General features: G+C 43.4%; 1 protein-coding gene across 5 annotated transcripts in view; it reads right to left on the reverse strand.

Moving 5' to 3' along the window:
• Window positions 1-18807, reverse strand: part of MTSS1 (MTSS I-BAR domain containing 1) — a 139039-nt gene that overhangs the window by 20033 nt on the left and 100199 nt on the right. For all 5 annotated transcript variants that reach the window (XM_068396295.1, XM_068396293.1, XM_068396292.1 and 2 more), the window contains exons 4-6: window positions 15160-15244; window positions 13808-13899; window positions 11978-12052 (exon numbers count right to left, since the gene is read on the reverse strand). In XM_068396295.1, the coding sequence (XP_068252396.1) occupies window positions 11978-12052; window positions 13808-13899; window positions 15160-15244 (252 nt within the window). The remainder of the gene's footprint in view (window positions 1-11977; window positions 12053-13807; window positions 13900-15159; window positions 15245-18807) is intronic.

Genomic DNA, 18807 nt, shown 5'->3' on the forward strand with positions numbered 1-18807 from the left:
CAAAAGGTTTCAACAAGCCAAAGACAGCGTTTCACATAAGGACTTTCTCAAAGTGTTAGCTGTAGAAACCCTTCACATCATGCTTGCTGAAAATCAACATCTTATTAGCTGGGAGAGTATTAATCACTAACCCCAGGTATATTCCTCTTCCTTCCTACTTTTGTGCTTAACAAGGTTCTAATGACAGCTTTCTGGAGTCACTAAATGAGTGAATGAATCTCCTGTACGAGATGGTTTTAAGGACATGTTACTGATCATTGGACCACTGGATTCAAGTACTCTACAGAAGCAACTGCTAAAACAGTTTTCTTCATTCCAAAGTCCAAAACAAACAAACAAACAAACCTATCAACTTCGCAAATACGTACTAATGTCCAGTATTCGTCTAAGGAAATGAAAAAAATCCAATGTTTTGCAATCAAAAAACGTCACTGTGATAATTATAGTCAACTCATAATACCAAAACTTTCTCTAACAGTTAAGTGCCTTATTCTGCACCAACTGCTCACTCTGCATCATGCCAAAAATTTATTCCTCTAGGAATGAAGAGCTGCTGCTTAGCCACAGTATTACTGAGCCAAGAATGTTGCAGTTGCAAGATGCTTTCATGCAGCTTACACCCCTAAATATATTAAAGAACCTCAGCTGTGTAAATTTGTCTCAAATCTCCCAGAAACACCATCACATGCAAATTAAGTAAACAGGTACATATCCATGCCACTGTTGCTAAACACCAGGAAGACAACATTGAAAAATGGTGAGTTACAAGCAGGAACCCAAAATCAATTTTTATGTAAAAGAACCTTTGTGCATGGAGGATTTAAAGCTATGAGCAAGAGGAAGAAAAAAAATCTCTTGATGTGTGTAGTACACAATGCAGATGACTCAAGGTCAGAGTTACAAAGGAAAACCTTTGCTTTATTATCATATGCATTTCTTCAATACTCCAGAGCGAGGTGAAGTCATCAGCTCCCCTCCACTGATACACAGTCAGAGCCACAGAAAAGAGAGCAGGGATGGAAGCAAAGAGAATCAGCGGCATTACAGACTGGATATATCCAGATCTCCTCTGTACAGAGACAGACACAGTCCAGACAAAACTTCACAGATACCTACAAGCAGAGCTCTGCAATGCATCCTCAAAGAATCACGTGCAGAGCAACACCGGCACAGCCACCGCCGAGGCCACCTGGGTACCAAACTGCCAGCAGGAACACCCAGGGGCGGGTCTTCTAGATCAGGCTGACTGGTGCAATGTGGTCATAAAACTGTTTTGGAAGTGAATAACTTTAAAAATAACTGACTTTGAAGTTGCAGTCACTTGCTTCCTCTCTCAAAATTAGCACCTGCCAGAAACAAGTTACAGAAGAGTTTTGGATAACTCCTTGAAGGTCCTGTGTCCTTTCGTCTGTCATCCTTAAGAGACAAACTGGGCCCTTCTGCTTGAAGACCATTCCGTACATTTCAGGCCCTTCCCCATACTCTTCTTTGCTATTAGATGGAACAATTGAACATTTTGTACTTCTCTGGAGTTCTTTCAAATCCCTTATGAAACTGAGACTTGCATTATTGCTCAGACCCCTTATTTTGAGAGCTGCCTGGAAATTACAACAGCTGAAATCATCTCCTGTTGTTTAAACCTAGACACCGGCTCACTACTGTAGATGTACCAAATGCAAAATATACTAGTTGTGAACTAAATCACACACTCATTAGTTCAGCTCTGAAGAACTGCTGTAAATGGTCAGCTGCTCCACCATATGATCATGCACTTAACGCAGTAAATCCTTGTTAAATGCCTTCACCTACGTAGTGAGAAGACACACACTTAGAAAGCAACTGGACTCTATTGATAAGGTGGGTTCAATTATAGTGAATTTTGGCAATTTACGTGGGCCTCACAGAGCACCACGTCTTGGACCAGAGCAACAGAGCACCCAAAAGACTGGACAAAAATAAATCTCATTTACACCTGTGTAACTCACTCAATTCAACAGTTATCAGGATAATGTTCAAGCTGTGTATGTTAACCCTTTGATAAAAGCCTGTGTAAATCTGCATCGCTCTCCAACACCCTTTGTACCTCTGCGAAGTTTCTGTTTTACTCCTTTAAGTGATTCAGGACATGAATAGACATACCATCTCCTCACCGCTACTTTTATGGACCCATTTTTACACTACGGCTCTTGGGCAGCCGTGCAGCCAGTGAAGACAAACAAGCTGTTCAGGGGGTAATTCAGAGCAGCAAACAAGCTTAGGTGAATCATTTAGATGAGGCTCTGAAGTCAGATGTTTACATGGAGTGAATACAGCTCTCTCCTGATGTCTCCTTGCAACTCATCTTTTAGGAGCAGGAAACCTTTATTAACATCCTTTGAAAGCTCGATAATGCAGACATCAATCTAGCAAATATTGTGAAATCAGGCATAACTCTTCCCATCGCCTGCTGCCGCCTACAGCACTCAGACAGCTCAGGAATTTGAGGGACAAGATCTCTGCCCAATTTAACCAGTTTCCTTTACTAAGCAGAGCAGAGCACAGCCCCTCGACAGCACTCCTACACCCAGAGGACACCAAGGATGTGAGGGCCAAGTGCCGATCACCTCTGCTCCTCATCCACCTTGGGTCTCTGCTACTTTGAGTCCACTACTTATCTCAGAAAGTCACATCAACCACTGCAGAGCGATGCAGCTCTCTTCCCCTTTGAATTACAAAGGGAAGGTCACTTCCCCCAACATAAGATGGACATGGACCTGTTGGAGCAAGTCAGTTTAGGGACCTGACAGATGGACCATTCAGTGGATAAAGAACTGGCTGGATGGTCACACTCAAAGAGTTACAGACAATGGCTCAATGTCCAAGTGGACACCAGTGACGAGTGGCGTTCCTCAGGGGTCGGTATTGGGACCGGTCCTCGTTAACATCTTTGTCGGCGACATGAACAGTGGGATTGAGTGCACCCTCAGCAAGTTTGCCGACGACACCAAGCTGTGCGGTGTGGACGACATGCTGGAGGGAAGGGATGACATCCAGAGGGACCTCGACAGGCTTGAGAGCTGGGCCTGTGCGAACCGCATGAAGTTCAACAAGGCCAAGTGCAAGGTCCTACACGTGGGTCGGGGCAATCCCAAGCACAAATACAGGCTGGGTGGAGAATGGATCGAGAGCAGCCCTGAGGAGAAGGACTTGGGGTGATGGTTGACGAGAAGCTCAACATGAGCCGGCAATGTGCGCTTGCAGCCCAGGAGGCCAACCGTATCCTGGGCTGCATCAAAAGCAGTGTGGCCAGCAGGTCGATGGAGTTGATTCTGCCCCTCTACGCCACTCTTGTGAGACCCCAACTGCAGCACTGCATCCAGCTCTGGGGCCCCTGACATAAGAAGGACATGGAGCTGTTGGAGTGAGTCCAGAGGAGGGCCACGAAGATGATGAGAGGGCTGGAGCACCTCTCCTGTGAAGACAGGCTGAGAGAGTTGGGGCTCTTCAGCCTGGAGAAGAGAAGGCTCCAGGGAGACCTTCTAGCAGCCTTCCAGTACCTAAAGGGGGCCTACAGGAAAGCGGGAGAGAGACTTTTTACAAGGGCAAGTAGTGACAGGATGAGGGGGAATGGTTTTAAACTGAAAGAGGGTAGATTTAGATTAGATATTAGGAAGAAATTCTTGATTGTGAGGGTGGTGAGACACTGGAAGAGGTTGCCCGGAGAAGTTGTGGCTGCCCCCTCCCTGGCAGTGTTCAAGGCCAGGTTAGATGGGGCTTTGAGCAACCTGGTCTAGTGGAAGGTGTCTCTGCCTTTGGCAGGGGGGTTGGAACTAGATGATCTTTAAGGTCCCTTCCAACCCAAACCATTCTATGATTCTATGACTTGGCTATGGCATCCCTGACAAATGATTGCACTATTTTTGCTTGTGGACATGAGGCATAGTTTCATAAGGAACACCACCAATCAATTATTCTCTCCAGCCCACATTCTCTGGGCTTTAAGTTACCCGGTCAGAAACATTTCCAAACCAACACAACTATCATAATGACAGAAAGTAGCTCCAGAACAGTCTTACCATGGAGTAGCTGTAAAAGTACACCTGGAAGGACACTCCTACCCCAGCTGCAGACAGGTTTGAATGACCCACCAAGGCAATCAGCATTACAAATGGTCAAAAGCATCAAATGTAGTCACAGGTCTCTGGTCTGGAACCAGCCAGACATGAATGTGATGTAGTGACGGCTCTGCAGAGCACATCTGGTTGCACTTCTGAAGAACAAGTCAACACTCTGAAAACTGAGGAGAAATTAAAATCCAGCCTTTCTCAAAGTGGAGCTTTGGTGTTGCAGAGAGGAGCAGAAATGCAAGACCAGAAGTTGTGGACTGTCTTCTCCAACAGCACCATGCTCCAACAGCCCAGGGACTTGCTGCTTGACACAGGCAAGTAACAGCTAATGAACTGCAGAGAGCTGAACTGCTTCTCATCAATATTAACATAAATCCACTGCTACTCCAAGGACAGTCTTAATATGGTACCTCAGAGCAGGTGCTTCACATCATTACCATGACGTGCAAGAGCTTTAAAAGACCAACACGCATTAAAACCTCGGTTTTAGAGTGTTCTGTGTGAATCCTGGCTGAAAGCCTCGTGCAGCTTCTTAAATAACCATTGTTCAAAAAGCACTTTAGTCAAGGAAACACATTAGTGAGAAGCAAAAAGGTAAATCTAATTTTCAACCCACTTTCATACCTATATTTTATAAGACAAACTAGCAAAGCTGTCAGCAACAGCAAAGGAGAACAATCACTTTTAAATGCTCAGTGCAAGTCTGACAGCTAAAGCTAATGCTGTTACTGACAAAGTAATGCAGCAAATACTGATGAAATTATTATTTTCCACATTCTCACTTAAAGAGTGCTTCCTTGCACTTTTTTAGGTGTCTGCGCAGAACTTGAATATTCAATACTGGACACTTTACACAGTGGCAGAATTTACACTGTATGAGACAATGCTGAGTACACCTCTACTCGTACAAACCAAAGCAGGCTTCAAGTCGTTCATTTCCAAATCACCTTCTTCAGAAGAGCATACCTGCTTCAGCTGCCAGGATGAATAACCCCTCTAAAGCCTGCACAGTAAAGCCAACAAATAAACTAATATGGATCTAGGCTGAGAACAGAAGAATTCTGCCACGGTTTACAGAAAGGTGGAAAACCTCATTGCTGGGGTTAACTTCAGACCCCTTCAGCAACCGAATGTGAGTCTTTCTGGTGGCTACTGGAGATCTGAATCAGCTGCGGATGTTCAAAAGCACTAAGTTGTCCCTTAAAAGAAAAGCTCCAAGTCACCAAAGGAAAATTCCAGATTGAATTACAAACCAGAAAAAACACAGTGTGGTTTCACAAAAGGGGACAAGCAGCAGGCACCACAGTGCCCGGCTCCAGGAGCCCAGCTGAGGTGCCTCGGTTGAGGGTCTCCTGATGTAATCAATCTAGGCTTCTCCAAAGGGCAACATTCACACCATTACACCTACAAGTGGAGGTATGATTATTTCTCTCAAATTCAGAAACCGTGTTTCACTCACAAGAAGATTTCAAGGCAGCTACTTTATACTTGCAATACAACTGAAACAGCACTCCACTTTAAACAGATTTGAGATGTGATCAGGCAGCAGGAGAGAAGACAATTGTGATGCTGATTTCCACCCCTTCCCCAGCATGAAGTTAAATATAGCGATTTCTTATCTATCGGTTAAGGTGCATGCGATTTTCCGAAAAAAAGTGGGACTTGTATCACAGGTTTACAAAGAACAACACTGAGGACTTTAAGCTCTAGACTTTAAAAGTCATATCAACAATAAGATATTCAATTATTTGAACATCACCTTGATGACGTATCTATTCCATTTAACTTCTCTCCCAACTGTAACATGATTTATCAGTCTATGTTAATCCCTTTCTAAATAAACCAGAGGTTTATCTACAATACTGATTTTCTTCTTTTACAATGTTCCAATTAGATGCCAAAAGAAAATAAATCAAAAGATGGTTTGTTCGTTAAGATTAGGTGACATTTTAGTTTCATTAGAAATTAAAGTCTAGGCAGTTAGTGGAGACCAGACACCATAAAGAGGCCACAGCAAGGGCTACAATAAACCAGCCACCAGGGTTACGGCACGGCACAGACTTACCCAGAGCCTCAGCTGTCAGGCAGGTGCGCATGGTGAGAAATTGCAGGACACAAAATTGACACAGAAAGGAAAATAAAAAAAGTCAAACTGGTATTCCAGCATTCCTAGAGTTTACACATTATCATCAGCGCCAAGATAAGAGAGCGAGCAGTTTGGACTAGACTATTTTGACTTCTTCTGTTGCTGATAAAGACAAACGCGTTAGCTTTGCTTCTCGATAAGCTGTTGCAAATTAAACTCTCAGTTATTTACCATACATTTTTATTTTAAGAAACTTAAACCAGTTTAGGAACTTTAGCTGGCAGATTCCTAGGTGAGAACATGTTAACTCGTGCTTCAGAGAAAGTGCACAACACTGACAACTGTCAAACTCTGGCCAAGCTGATGAAGTGGCACAAAGCTCATCCCGTGGCAGGGAAGAGGGAACTCCAACTTGCAAAAGTCTAGGTGGGTGCTGCGTTAGTAACCACAGTGCTTTTTGATGTTCTCTACTGCAATTACGTTAATAGATTGTTAATTAAATGAAAAACTAATTGCTGATGCAATGTGGAAGAACATCAAAAAGATTAACCACGATATGCGTATTTTAATTAAAAAACTTTATATATAAAGTTTTGCAACAAACCTGGCTCACTGTCAAAAAGAGAGGAACTATCAAGAGGCATTCAAAATTGAAGAAATGAAAATAAATCAAAGAAATATCTCCGGTCACTGATTTTGCAACCTGTCTTCACTAAATTTTCATAAAGTGGAGCTTACATTATAAGCTTGCGGGGTGGGGGGGAGGGGGGGTGAAGAAAAAAACACCAAACAAACCCCGCAGGCACCATGGCCTCATCCACACAGGATTTTTTTCCCTGCAACAGATACGGATAATTTGCTCATTAGCTTCCCTCCTTCTGAGCTGTATCATACTGACTCCCACAGTGAGTCCCGGCTCTCACTTCTGTCATTGTGCCACACTTGATCAATTTAGAGGACTAAGGCTACCTCCTGGTGGAGAAAGGGTCTGGCCAGGGGTCCTCCCTCCCCAGCCTGCCACTCCAGACAGGGCAAGCGCCAAGTATAGAAAGCGTGCAAAGTACTTGAATGAGAAGGTCAGCATTTGCTTTAAGAACTGAGATGTTCTTTGGTTATAATTACATTGAAGAGCTTTATGTTTTTCAGTTAAGAGTCACGGGGTTTGAGCAATCATCCTTGAGAGGAGCGTAACAATATTACGAAGACCAGAGTGTAAGACAAAAATAGCTGCAAAGGCTCTAAAACACAAACAGGTCATCTTTGCTAAATGGGAGGAGGGGAAGAAAAAGCACTTTAGGCAGTGTTACAGTAAATTAATAATCATGTTCTACTCTCTCAACTTCATTAAAAGTAAGAATACTTTCCAAAACTGCTGCATACTCAAAAGTAGAGGCTGTGAGTTTGGATACTCAACGTTGATGGGACATGAGATGAAATATTGGACTGAATGTCAAAGGCACTCTGCAGGAACTTCTATGAATGGCTTAGAGATAAGACTCAGTTTTCACATTAACACGTTTTATATTATTGGGAGCGTTACATGTAACTCCTTTTCACAAGTCCACTTGGATTTAAGCATTTGCTCAAAGCTCACACACAGTGTCACATGAAGAACCTGAAAATGAAACCTACCAGTCAAGTCATAGGCAGAAGGGAAACCTGTCTAGTTAATCATTAATAGCCAAGCTGAAACACAGAAAATAAAGCCACCATGCACTCCAGATTTTACATATACATTCAGTCATATTTTAAGTTAGTCACTTGATGCTTTTTTTTTAAACTAAGAATCATGCATTTTGTTAACCTTCCAAAACGGTTACATGCAGAGCCACAGCTGCTCTCTCTCCTCTGAATTCAATATAGCATCGACAGCTTCTAGCAGCTATGGATCCACTTACGAGGCCTTGACTCAGCAGAAACCTAAACATGGAATTTATTTTAAATATATGCATAATTATTCTGCTGACTCAGGTTAGCTGGACTGACTTCTGATGTCCAGTGTTTGTCCAAAAACAAAGAGCAATTTAGAAGATGTATGCAGTTCCATGCACTCCATAGCTTCATCTGTGCAGACAAGAGCTAAGTTTCCACGCTGGGGCAGGCAACATGCTCTACGGGCCTGTTCCCCTTGGGAACAAGAGCGTAAGGAAAAGGATGCACCTTGAAGATCACCATGACACCCCCAGGGACTGCACGGATCTGGGAGGTGCACCAGGATCCTATTTAAACTATATATATTTAGACTTCATATGGATTTATTTTTTTTTTATAGTCAAAGACAACAAAAAAGAATGAAAATTATCCCCATAAGGTCTTTTGAAATGCAAGACCTTCATTTACACACAGACTTGTCGTTTTACCAGATATACTCCAGCAAACTTCCAAGAAGGACCCCTAACACCTTTTTGGTTTGTTTGGAAAGCTTGGTGTTTTCCCCATCACTTCAAGCTTTGGAAACACCTTTATTGCAATTAACACACCTACTCTGCAAACATAATTTCTAATAAATGATCTTAAATGCCCCGGCCTGAACTTTCAACTTGGCCACATGGAACCAGAACAAACAGACCATGCACAAGGCAGAGAACAGGGAAACCCCAATGTATTCAGCCCCTCAGCACTAAGGTGGGGTGCCCAACCTGTAGCGCTCCTGCCAGGACAAGCCATGCAGCCATGGCCCTTTCTCCCACACGTCCTTGGGATGCAGGCAAGGAGCAAGGAGCTGCTACGCATGCTGCAGCCATCGGCTGGAGAGGCAGCCTCTGCAGCCCGATGCGGCAGGGAGAGAGGACACCACTGCTATGACATGAATGAGAAAAGTAGAGGGTTATAGTTGAGTTCCTAGATCTGAAGCTGCCCAAAGCAGAAGAAAACCACTTTCCCATCCAGTCACAACAGAAAAAGCTTGGAAGACATCTTTAGTAGCATGCACGGTATTTAAGCAAATCCAGAATTCAGCAAACATTTCACTTGCCCACAGATGATCGTAAGGTTAATTCATAAATACTCTTACAAGCGCTAGGAAGGGAATGAATTGATTGTTTTAGAGTTCCCATAGGTGAGTCAGTAACTTTACAGAAAAATCAAAGGGACAGGTCCTGCTTGAGGAAGAACAGAAAAAAAAAGTAAGTCTGAGCAACAGGCAAACAGGAGAGCTGAAGACGCAGTAGGACTTTCATGCACTCAGCCACATGCCTGCCAGGACAGTTTCACCCAAGAGTTTCCCTGCCCGTAGTTCAAACATTATTTGTGACCTAAAGTAGAATCACTTCTGCAGCTTTATCACTTTATAAATAAACCCCTTCTTGATTTTTTTTATCCCTCAGTGACAGCAAGAGCAACATACTTCACCACGTAGCACATTTAAACAGATCTGTCAAGGTAGGTACATACAAAAAAGTTTTCATAACAATATTTGACATTGTACTCAGACCAATGCTTTATTCCTTCAAGGTAGGGATCAAAAAGGCAATGAGAGGAAAAAACATCTGCTACTCGTTTTTCTTCTATATTTAAGTGCTGTAGATAACTTCCAAGAAGACAGGGTGGACTTCCTCCCAACTCCCATCCACTCGTGCTGGGAACCCACAGGGCCAGCAGCTTTGGGCATCCACTCCCACATCTGTTATCAGCCTCAGCACCTCACTGCATCTCTCCTCCCCAGGTGCTGTGAGAACAACTCTCAGCTCCTCAAAAATACTGCAGCTCCTCCTTTCCCCTGTGCTGACTACCTGGCAAACCTTCACCGCTTCCACCTCCCCCATACGCATCCCTCTGCAACCAGCTTTAATTCTACCTCAGTCCCACTGGGTTAGTGCTCTGGACCCAAACACCATGTGTGTGACAGCAGTTCTAGGGACATCGCACAGAAATACAGCAGGTTCATTGACAACTCCAAAAGCATGTCATAACAGCAAAATTAATCAAGGGAATTATATTAAAAAAGTCTTCAATCATAGCATGGCTGCTATAAAAATGATAGCAAAATGAGGCCTGTTCCACTCCCTGCTCAAAGATGTTTAATCCTGAAGGAGGACAAGACACCAGTGTGCTGACCCTCATCGCTAGACATGGCACACATCTGGGGAGGCAGACAGGAACCCAGAAAATCCAAGGAGAAAGTCCACTTGCTTTAACCACTGCTGACAGACACCTACGTTGGCATCTGCAGTATGAGAACAGTGGGGTTTTTTTCCAGGAGGCTTTAAGTGCTTCTCTCTCCTCTTCCCACCTTACAGAAAATGCTGTCTCCTCCTCTAAGATTGCAGATTGATTTATTCAATACTCAGCAGGATAAAAGGGAGATGGAATCAGATAGTTGTCAATTCACAGAAACAGGTTCAAAAAATGGCTCCTTCTTCCCAGATCACGACGTGTTTTTCTCAGCTCTCACCTGCCATGCATTGAGGGGTTGTTTGTATCACACAGGGACAAGAAGTGATGAGACAAGAAAAGAGGGGAAGAAAGGAACAGAAACAGAGGGAAAAGCACAGACTCTCTAAAGCTGTTTGTCTGAAGTCAGACAATTCATCACAAAAATGAGAAACACGTTTATGCATCACCCAAAAATAAAATCTTATCACAAAACATCGTGTTCTCCTAAAGATGACCACTCTGATTTAAAACAGTAAACCTTTCCACAGACAGACAGACACACAGAGCCTACTGAGCTAAGCTCCCTCTTGCTGGCTTCTATCTCTTCCTCCCTCATCCCTCATCTAAAGTCAGCTAAAACTCAAGGGCAGTTTTCCAGTCATGTGGCTTTCTACAAGCGTAATTATTGACTCACCTATTAGGAAGGACAGTTAAGAGACAGCTCACCTGTCCTGGACAACACTTACACAATTTTAAAAGTTCAAGAAACTCCCCGCCCCAGCATTTATTTTGCTTGTCCCTGGGCTCACAGTTTTTAGGCAGGAGGGGAAGGACAAGTTGCAACCTGCAGGCTGAGAGCTGCTCAAAGCACACTTCCTACCCAGCTGGGAAGAGCCCAGTGCGGGAAAGGGAACCAGAAAGTCTGCTTCTATACATGCTCCGTAGCATTTTTCCAAAGCCTGGTGGGGTCTGCACTTGGCCAAGTAACACTCTTAGTGATGGCAAGGCTGCAGCTATCAGTGATGCATGTTTCCATTAACATGATGATGAAACTCCTGCGACAAGATGGTGGTGGGAGAGCAACAGGAGCATGAGATTCAGTTGCTAAAAAAGACAGATTGCCTTTGTGGAGAACTCCCTTTCTTTTCTTACTCATCTTTAGTTTGCTATGGTTGCCAAGTGCCCTCCCCCGACAACAACCCATGCCACCTTCTCACACTCTGAGGAATAATGTTAAGGTTTAGGAGATTACAGGCTGTTAAAAAAAAAAAAAGAAGAAAGGTGGTAGAAAGGGAGAACAGTGAGAAATGTTAATAGTGACAGGACATTTACATAATGGCTTTTTTTTTATATTATTCCAAAAGATTCTAGAAAATTTTACAGGTATCTGCACAAGCCACGTTACAGTGTCAACGTTCGTAACAGGAATAAGTTAGCAGCACGCGCTCTATTTTAAAACATGATTGACTTTGTACAAGCAGTTTTAAGGCTTTTGTATAAGAACATTAGACAGCAGCTTCAGAATATGATTGAAATGACACATAGTAATTGTACACCGGTGTTCAAGTATGTACCAGGAATATATTACAGGGGACCAAATTATTACAATAGAAAGTCCTATCGCTGTTCAATCTTTGTCAATGAGCACTGCACTAAAGGGTTTTACCAGTATAAGTATGGAGCAAGTTACCTTTCTTTGCTTTCTTCTGTAGTTTCAGTGTGTCAGACGATTTCTTTTTTATCTCTTGGCGGGCTTTTTTGTATTCTAAAAAAACACACAGTCTCTATTATAAACACACTCAATGTTAAAATGAATGTTTTTCACAGAAAGGGCTATGTTTAAGGACATTAGACTACAAATTTTAAGAGGACAGCTACTATTAATCAAAGCAGCTTAAAACTCGCATTTTGTAGTTCCTACATGTTTGGCTTAATATAACATTTTAGGGTGTGAGCACATTCACATACCAAAATCTTTCCCAAATAAACAAAGCCTTTACAGAAATAACAACTGAGAACACAGTACAAAATTAGAGTGCTTTTCATTTCAGAGACTCATCCACTCTCAGGAATGGAAAAGAGAGATGACAGGTTTCTCAAAACATGTGTGTTCAAAAACAAGTATCCAGAAATGTCAAGGCAGAGAATACCCTTGTGATCCCTCTCCAGCATGAGAGTTGGGCAGAGGGAGAGTGTGCTAAAGTTTTGCCCAAGGAGGGTCACATTGCCAGCTCTCTCTGATGAAGTGGAGCACACTGCAGTTGTCCTCATTTTCAGATGAGCTGCAAATCCCGGGAGAATTAAAATCCCAGAACAAAATATTCCACCTCTAGTCCAGGCACACTAAAGGTACCAGATATGGAAACTAATACTTAAAAAAAAAAAAAGAAAAAAAAAAGGCATGTATGCATGTATATACATATACACATACACTTTAACAAAGGAGGTCAATGTTATTAACCTTCTATAGATGGAAAAAACAGAAGCAGGCTGGTGGTGGGCACATGAACTGTACCAGGGCCAACTGCACCCCCAACACCCAACTTTACCCACTAAACCCTAAATCTCACTGCCGCTTTGCCCAGGGTCACCCCTACCTGCAGGAACCCAGGTGATTCCTCCCTCCTGCTCACTGCCTGCTTAACACTCTTCGCAGCACAAGGTGGAAATTTTTTCAAGAGCTGCCGATTTAGCTGCTTCTATCTGACCACAGTAATAGTGGGGCAAGAAGCAAATCCTCTTTTGGAGGCCAAGAACACTCCTTCCCACCAGTTCTCACCCTCCCCAAAATAAATTATGGTGATGCTGCTTCTCTCAGACACAGCAAAACTCTTTAACTGTCAAGGGTCAGTGGTGAACTGCAACCTGCTTTCAGCACCCGTGCTAGAGGGCCATCATCCCCAGCACAAGTTTTGCAAAGCCAAAGGCATCTACCAACATGCTCTTGCTGTGAGAGACTTTGCTGCCTCCTGCTCATTCCCGCGGGAAAGCCTCCGGAGCCGCCATCAGCACTGCAGCTCTGAGCACCCCATGGCCAACGACACAGCTTTCCCGTTCCCCAGGTGCACATTTCTGTATCGTATCAGACATAAAATAACAATGCTGAATGTTTTACAGGGCTGTGCATTCTCTGGAGGACACTACGTCTGAGACATAACATGATCTTACAGTTAGCTTTTAACTACACCCCAGGGCTTTGCAGGCATAGATGCGGCATCCCCAAGCCTCAGCACTATTGGAGATTACACAGTGAGAGTGGGTAATGGGAGTTAAAACTAGTCACTGCTTACCAGTCTAGAAAAATAACCCATCCCTTGGGGTCCTGCAAACTAAGCCTCCAAAAGGTATATGCAAAGGTTAAAAATTTGTTAGGCACTTTGGGAGAGAAGTGTTTTAGAAGAGAAAAGTTGTTATACTTATTTAAGCGTGTCATTCAGTTCCCCAGTACAAACATGAAAAGAGGTAGAAAAGCTGATATTACAATCTTACTCCTATTAAAGAATTCTTCCTCTGTAACTACCTTTTGCATGGTCTTTATCCAGTTGATTGGCCACTTTCTTCCACTCTTCCATCTGTTCTTGAAGTGGGTTTATCAGACAGTCAATTAAAGCACTAATTTTGTTGAAAAAACACAAAGAGCAATCAAATCCTGCAGATGCCCCTATTCTTATATAGAGAGCCAAGGTCAACATTGGAGTATTTTTACTTTTTGCTGCGACAGCTACCAGTGTCACAATGTAAATATCAGAACATAAAAATGTTTAAGTTGGAGAAAGCAAAAGAAAAGACTGGATTAAAAAAAAAATCCACATCACAAGATAACCAGAATTACTGTGCAGAAGTTCCGGACAGTGAGAAACAGTGTAAATCAGAGGAGTGACCCGAAACAGGGCCAATGTAAACAGTTAGATCCTACTCATCTGTCACACAAAGAGCAGTTTAAATGGATACTCCAGAAACCAGAAAGCTTCATGCAGCCATGAAGATTACAAACTTAACACATGTATGTGCACAAGAAGACAGAGCAGTTGTACAAGCGAACAACATCCTGCCCACTGATGTGCCTCACCTCTCACCAGTGGAGTCCATGATACAGTACTAGTAATGCTCCACTAATTAACGAGATTGGGATTGAATCATTTAAACTGCTATCTCTGGGGTAACTAGAGACTAAAGGTGTCTCCTCACAGCCAATTTCACAAACATCTTTACTTTAAAAGGGAAAAAACATAGGTCATCAGGCAAATGGTGAAGCATCATTTTAGTTCACCTCAGGTCAAGTATAACCTTTAAGTCTGGTTAAAAAAGGCACATGTGCAAACTACTACTTACTAGAGAAGTAGGTTATTTATGTATAAGCCCAGCTTACACATGAGTTAATCCTCTCCCATTACCTCTACAGTCTAACATGAACTGAAAAAAGGGAATGAGAGAATTTGTCTTTTCCATACTTGTTTGCTGAAAGTTTCTCTCTTGGCCTCAAGCTATTTGGGCTCTCCAGTAAGCTGAGGAAGCAGCCCAACAGTTGCTCCTGCTTTAAAACTTAGTGACAAAGCTTAAAGTCCTGAAACAAAGACAGGTTGGTCACATCAGCAGCCGCTTGCTCAGCACTGAGGAACAGGAACTGACAGTGGAATGTGCAGCATTTAGAGTGATTTGAGGTGACAAGTCCAGTCCCCAGAACATTCAGTGAAATCCGGCATGTTCATAACACCTAGTGTGCTGTGGGGGAGAAAACAACTGCTGTTCTCAGTGACCTCTCTGAGGTCAGAGATCAACTGAAAAGCCAGTGTCAGTGAAGAGCCTTAGGTGTTCCCCAGCAGCAAACGGAAGACGAACCTCAAGCTCCGGGCCAGGTTCAGAGCCACTCACCTTGAGAACTGCCGGAGTTTGGACTCTATACTTCTGTGCCTCATACACATCCTGGTGAGAGCAGACCCAATCTCTCTGGTACCACCTGAAAAACAAAACATGAAGCAGGTGATGAGATTCCTGCCTGCGGTAAAGGCACATCAACCAGAAGGCGGGTGCTGAGTCTTCCAGAGCAACTGTAAAAGAGATTCATAATTAACTGTAGAATTGACCAGGCTATTAAGCAGGCAGACCTCAAGGATATCTACCACCGTGGGAAGAGATTAATTCCTGTTCATCCAGAGTCCAGAACTGAACAATTAAACACGATTAAAACACAGTTCTTCCCAGCAGCTTTATGAGGCCCAACTCTGTGGCAGAAGAGTTAAAAGAAAAGGGCTTGAGATGTCAAAAGACAAGAAGCAAAGCTGGCAAGTGAGTAGGCATCTATAGACAGTTTATATCCACATTTTGGAAACAAACCTAGGGAATTCGATCCAATTTTCCCATATCTAGATTCTTTAGACCCAATGTCTCAAAAGGATTTTGCTCCTCCGGAATATGTAACTAACCCTACACATTGCCACATACATCACTGACACAGACCATAGGGTATCACGTGCCCCTCCCATCTCAGACCACACATATATTTTCATTACATCGCCAGGAGGTGGCACTACTTGCTCTAGACCCTCATCTCGGTTCCTGACAACTGCACGACAGCAAGAATCATTTTTTGCCAGTGTTCCTCCTCCGAAGTTTTCCCTTTTAAAAGCACACATTCCTCCATTTCCCACTTTCATCAGCATTACCAGCTTTGATCAGCCTATTAAATTTCAATGTAATTTTGTTTTGGTTAGTGTTAGTTCTGATAATTGCTTAGTTCCTCTTTGCAAGTCAAATCTACTATTCTCAGGGTACAAACATCAACCTTTGTACAAAGCTTTTCCAATCTGTAGTATTCTCTGGAATGGCAAAGATATCAGCATCTATTTAGGGTCTCATTTGATTATTAAAATAACCTTAGACTTGTAATATATAGTAAAATCATAGACTCATAGAATGGTTTCGGTTGGAAGGGACCTTAAAGATCATCTAGTTCCAACCCCCCTGCCACAGGCAGGGACACCTTTCCACTAGACCAGGTTGCTCAAAGCCCCATCCAACCTGGCCTTAAACACTGCCAGGGAGGGGCATCCACAGCTTCTCTGGGCAACCTGTTCCAGTGTCTCACCACCCTCACAATCAAGAATTTCTTCCTAATATCTAATCTAAATCTACCCTCTTTCAGTTTAAAACCATTCCCCCTTGTCCTATCACTACATGCCCTTGTAAAATGTCTCTCTCCAGCTTTCCTGTAGGCCCTTCAGGTACTGGAAGGCTGCTAGAAGGTCTCCCTGGAGCCTTCTCTTCTCCAGGCTGAAGAGCCCCAACTCTCTCAGCCTGTCTTCATAGGAGAGGTGCTCCAGCCCTCTCATCATCTTCATGGCCCTCCTCTGGACTCGCTCCAACAGCTCCATGTCCTTCTTATGTCAGGGGCCCCAGAGCTGGACGCAGTACTCCAGGTGGGGTCTCACAAGAGCAGAGCAGAGGGGCAGAATCACCTCCCTCGACCTGCTGGCCACACTGCTTTTGATGCAGCCCAGGATGCGATTGGCCTTCTGGGCTGCAAGCACACATTGCCAGCTCATGTTGAGCTTCTCGTCGACCATCACCCAGAAGTCCTTCTCAGGGCTGCTCTCGATCCATTCTCCACCCAGCCTGTATTTGTGCTTGGGATTGCCCCGACCCACGTGTAGGACCTTGCACTTGGCCTTGTTGAACTTCATGCGGTTCGCACAGGCCCAGCTCTCAAGCCTGTCAAGGTCCCTCTGGATGGCATCCCTTCCCTCCAGCGTGTCGACCACACCGCACTACAAGTCCAGGTAGATGACATCAGTCACTCTTATCCACCAACGCTGTAGCACCATCTTAGAAGGCCGACAAATTTGTCATACATGATTTGCCCTTAGTGAAGCCATGTTGGCTGACACCAATCACCTCCTTATTTTCCATGTGCCTTAGCATAGTTTCCGGGAGGATCTGCTCCACGATCTTGCCAGGCACAGAGGTAAGACTGACTGGCCTCTAGTTCCCCGGGTCCTCCTTTTTTCCCTTTTTAAAAATGGGGGTTATGTTTCCCCTTTTCCAGTCAGCGGGAACGTCACCAGAACGACTTCTCAAAAATGATGGATAGCGGCTTAGCAACTTCATCCGCCAGTTCCCTCAGGACCCCCAGATGCACCTCATCAGGTCCCATGGACTTGTGTACCTTCAGGTTCCTTAGAAGGTATCAAACCTGATCTTATTCTACAGTAGCCTATCTTCCTTAGGCCTTAAAAATAGTATTGTACAAGTAAAAATATTTTCCGAGTAAAGAAACTTGAAAATTTTAATCACTTTATTTATTTTTTTAAGCACAAAAACAAGTCACCATCTTCCTGCATTCTTGCAGAATTAAATCCTGTGCCCACGAAATGGCTCTGGAACAAAGACACTAAATAACTGGAACAAATTGTGGCTATTTGGTATTTTCCATTGTTCAAAAAGATAAACAGAAAGTCCTTTGTCGCTTGCCTAATTACTCATGTTTTTATAAGGAGCTTTTGAAATAATATTATTTGGTAACACTGAAGAGCTGTAGCCTCCCTGCATATGGGTGGCTGGGAACAGCATACGGACTCCAGCCTGGACCCGGACCCATCGCTTCTGGTGACGCTGCACTTGCACAAGCTGCGATAGACTCTGGTAACTCAAAAAGCAATACAGAAGATGAGGAAAGGCGCAATGGAGAGAGAGCAACTGGAGGAAGAGGACAACGTCCACAACAAAAAGTGTATCTCTGTCCCAAAACATCGGCATTTTTCTTTGGAGCCACTGCCAAATAGAAGTAACTCAGAGTGGCACAACTCCAATGGCAGAGATGGAAAAATGAACCAAAAACTTCCATGGCCATTGGCAGAGCAATTCCCAGTCGAGTTTTAAGCAAAAGGCAGGTTTTTCAGGTTGAAAACTCACGAAAATATTGGAATATTAAGGACTGTCAATGGTTAAGTGACACTGCTTTCTGAAGCCCATTATATGAAAAAAGGAAGAGTAGTTTCAGAACAATAAATAGGAAATAAGGCACCATGTGTTTTGGAGACTAGGAAACAAGGGTCAGTTACTATTAATACTGCATTGCAAGGTAACAAAATTTTAACTGAAACCCCAATAACCAAAGTATAAATATATCCCCTCAACCCATAGTACAGATGGATGGGCAAGGCCAGCAAAACAGCTATACAAAGTTAGGTCTATACATTGGCAGTTGTGCTTGTTTAAAAAAAACACAACAAAATAAATAAAGCCTGGAATATATAATATATATAATATAAATGAAAAAAAACAAACCCAACTGGCTGGGGAAGAGGGGGGTTACTGGTTCTTCCCACTGTTTGAAACTTCATGTTACCCGTAAGTGTTTACAAGAGCATGGAATTATGAGGCGTTAATTTTATTCTGTGAATAAAGCGAAGGAAAGGGAAAAAATGGTTTTGAGAAGTTTTTGGAAACAAGGTGTCGCAGAAGATGGGTTTAGGAGCCTGCCACAGGAAGGGGAATGACGGGTACTGCTGGAGAGTTTGGGAA

The sequence above is a fragment of the Nyctibius grandis genome, chromosome 3 (assembly GCF_013368605.1).
Source record: "Nyctibius grandis isolate bNycGra1 chromosome 3, bNycGra1.pri, whole genome shotgun sequence".
Lineage (NCBI taxonomy): Eukaryota > Metazoa > Chordata > Aves > Nyctibiiformes > Nyctibiidae > Nyctibius > Nyctibius grandis.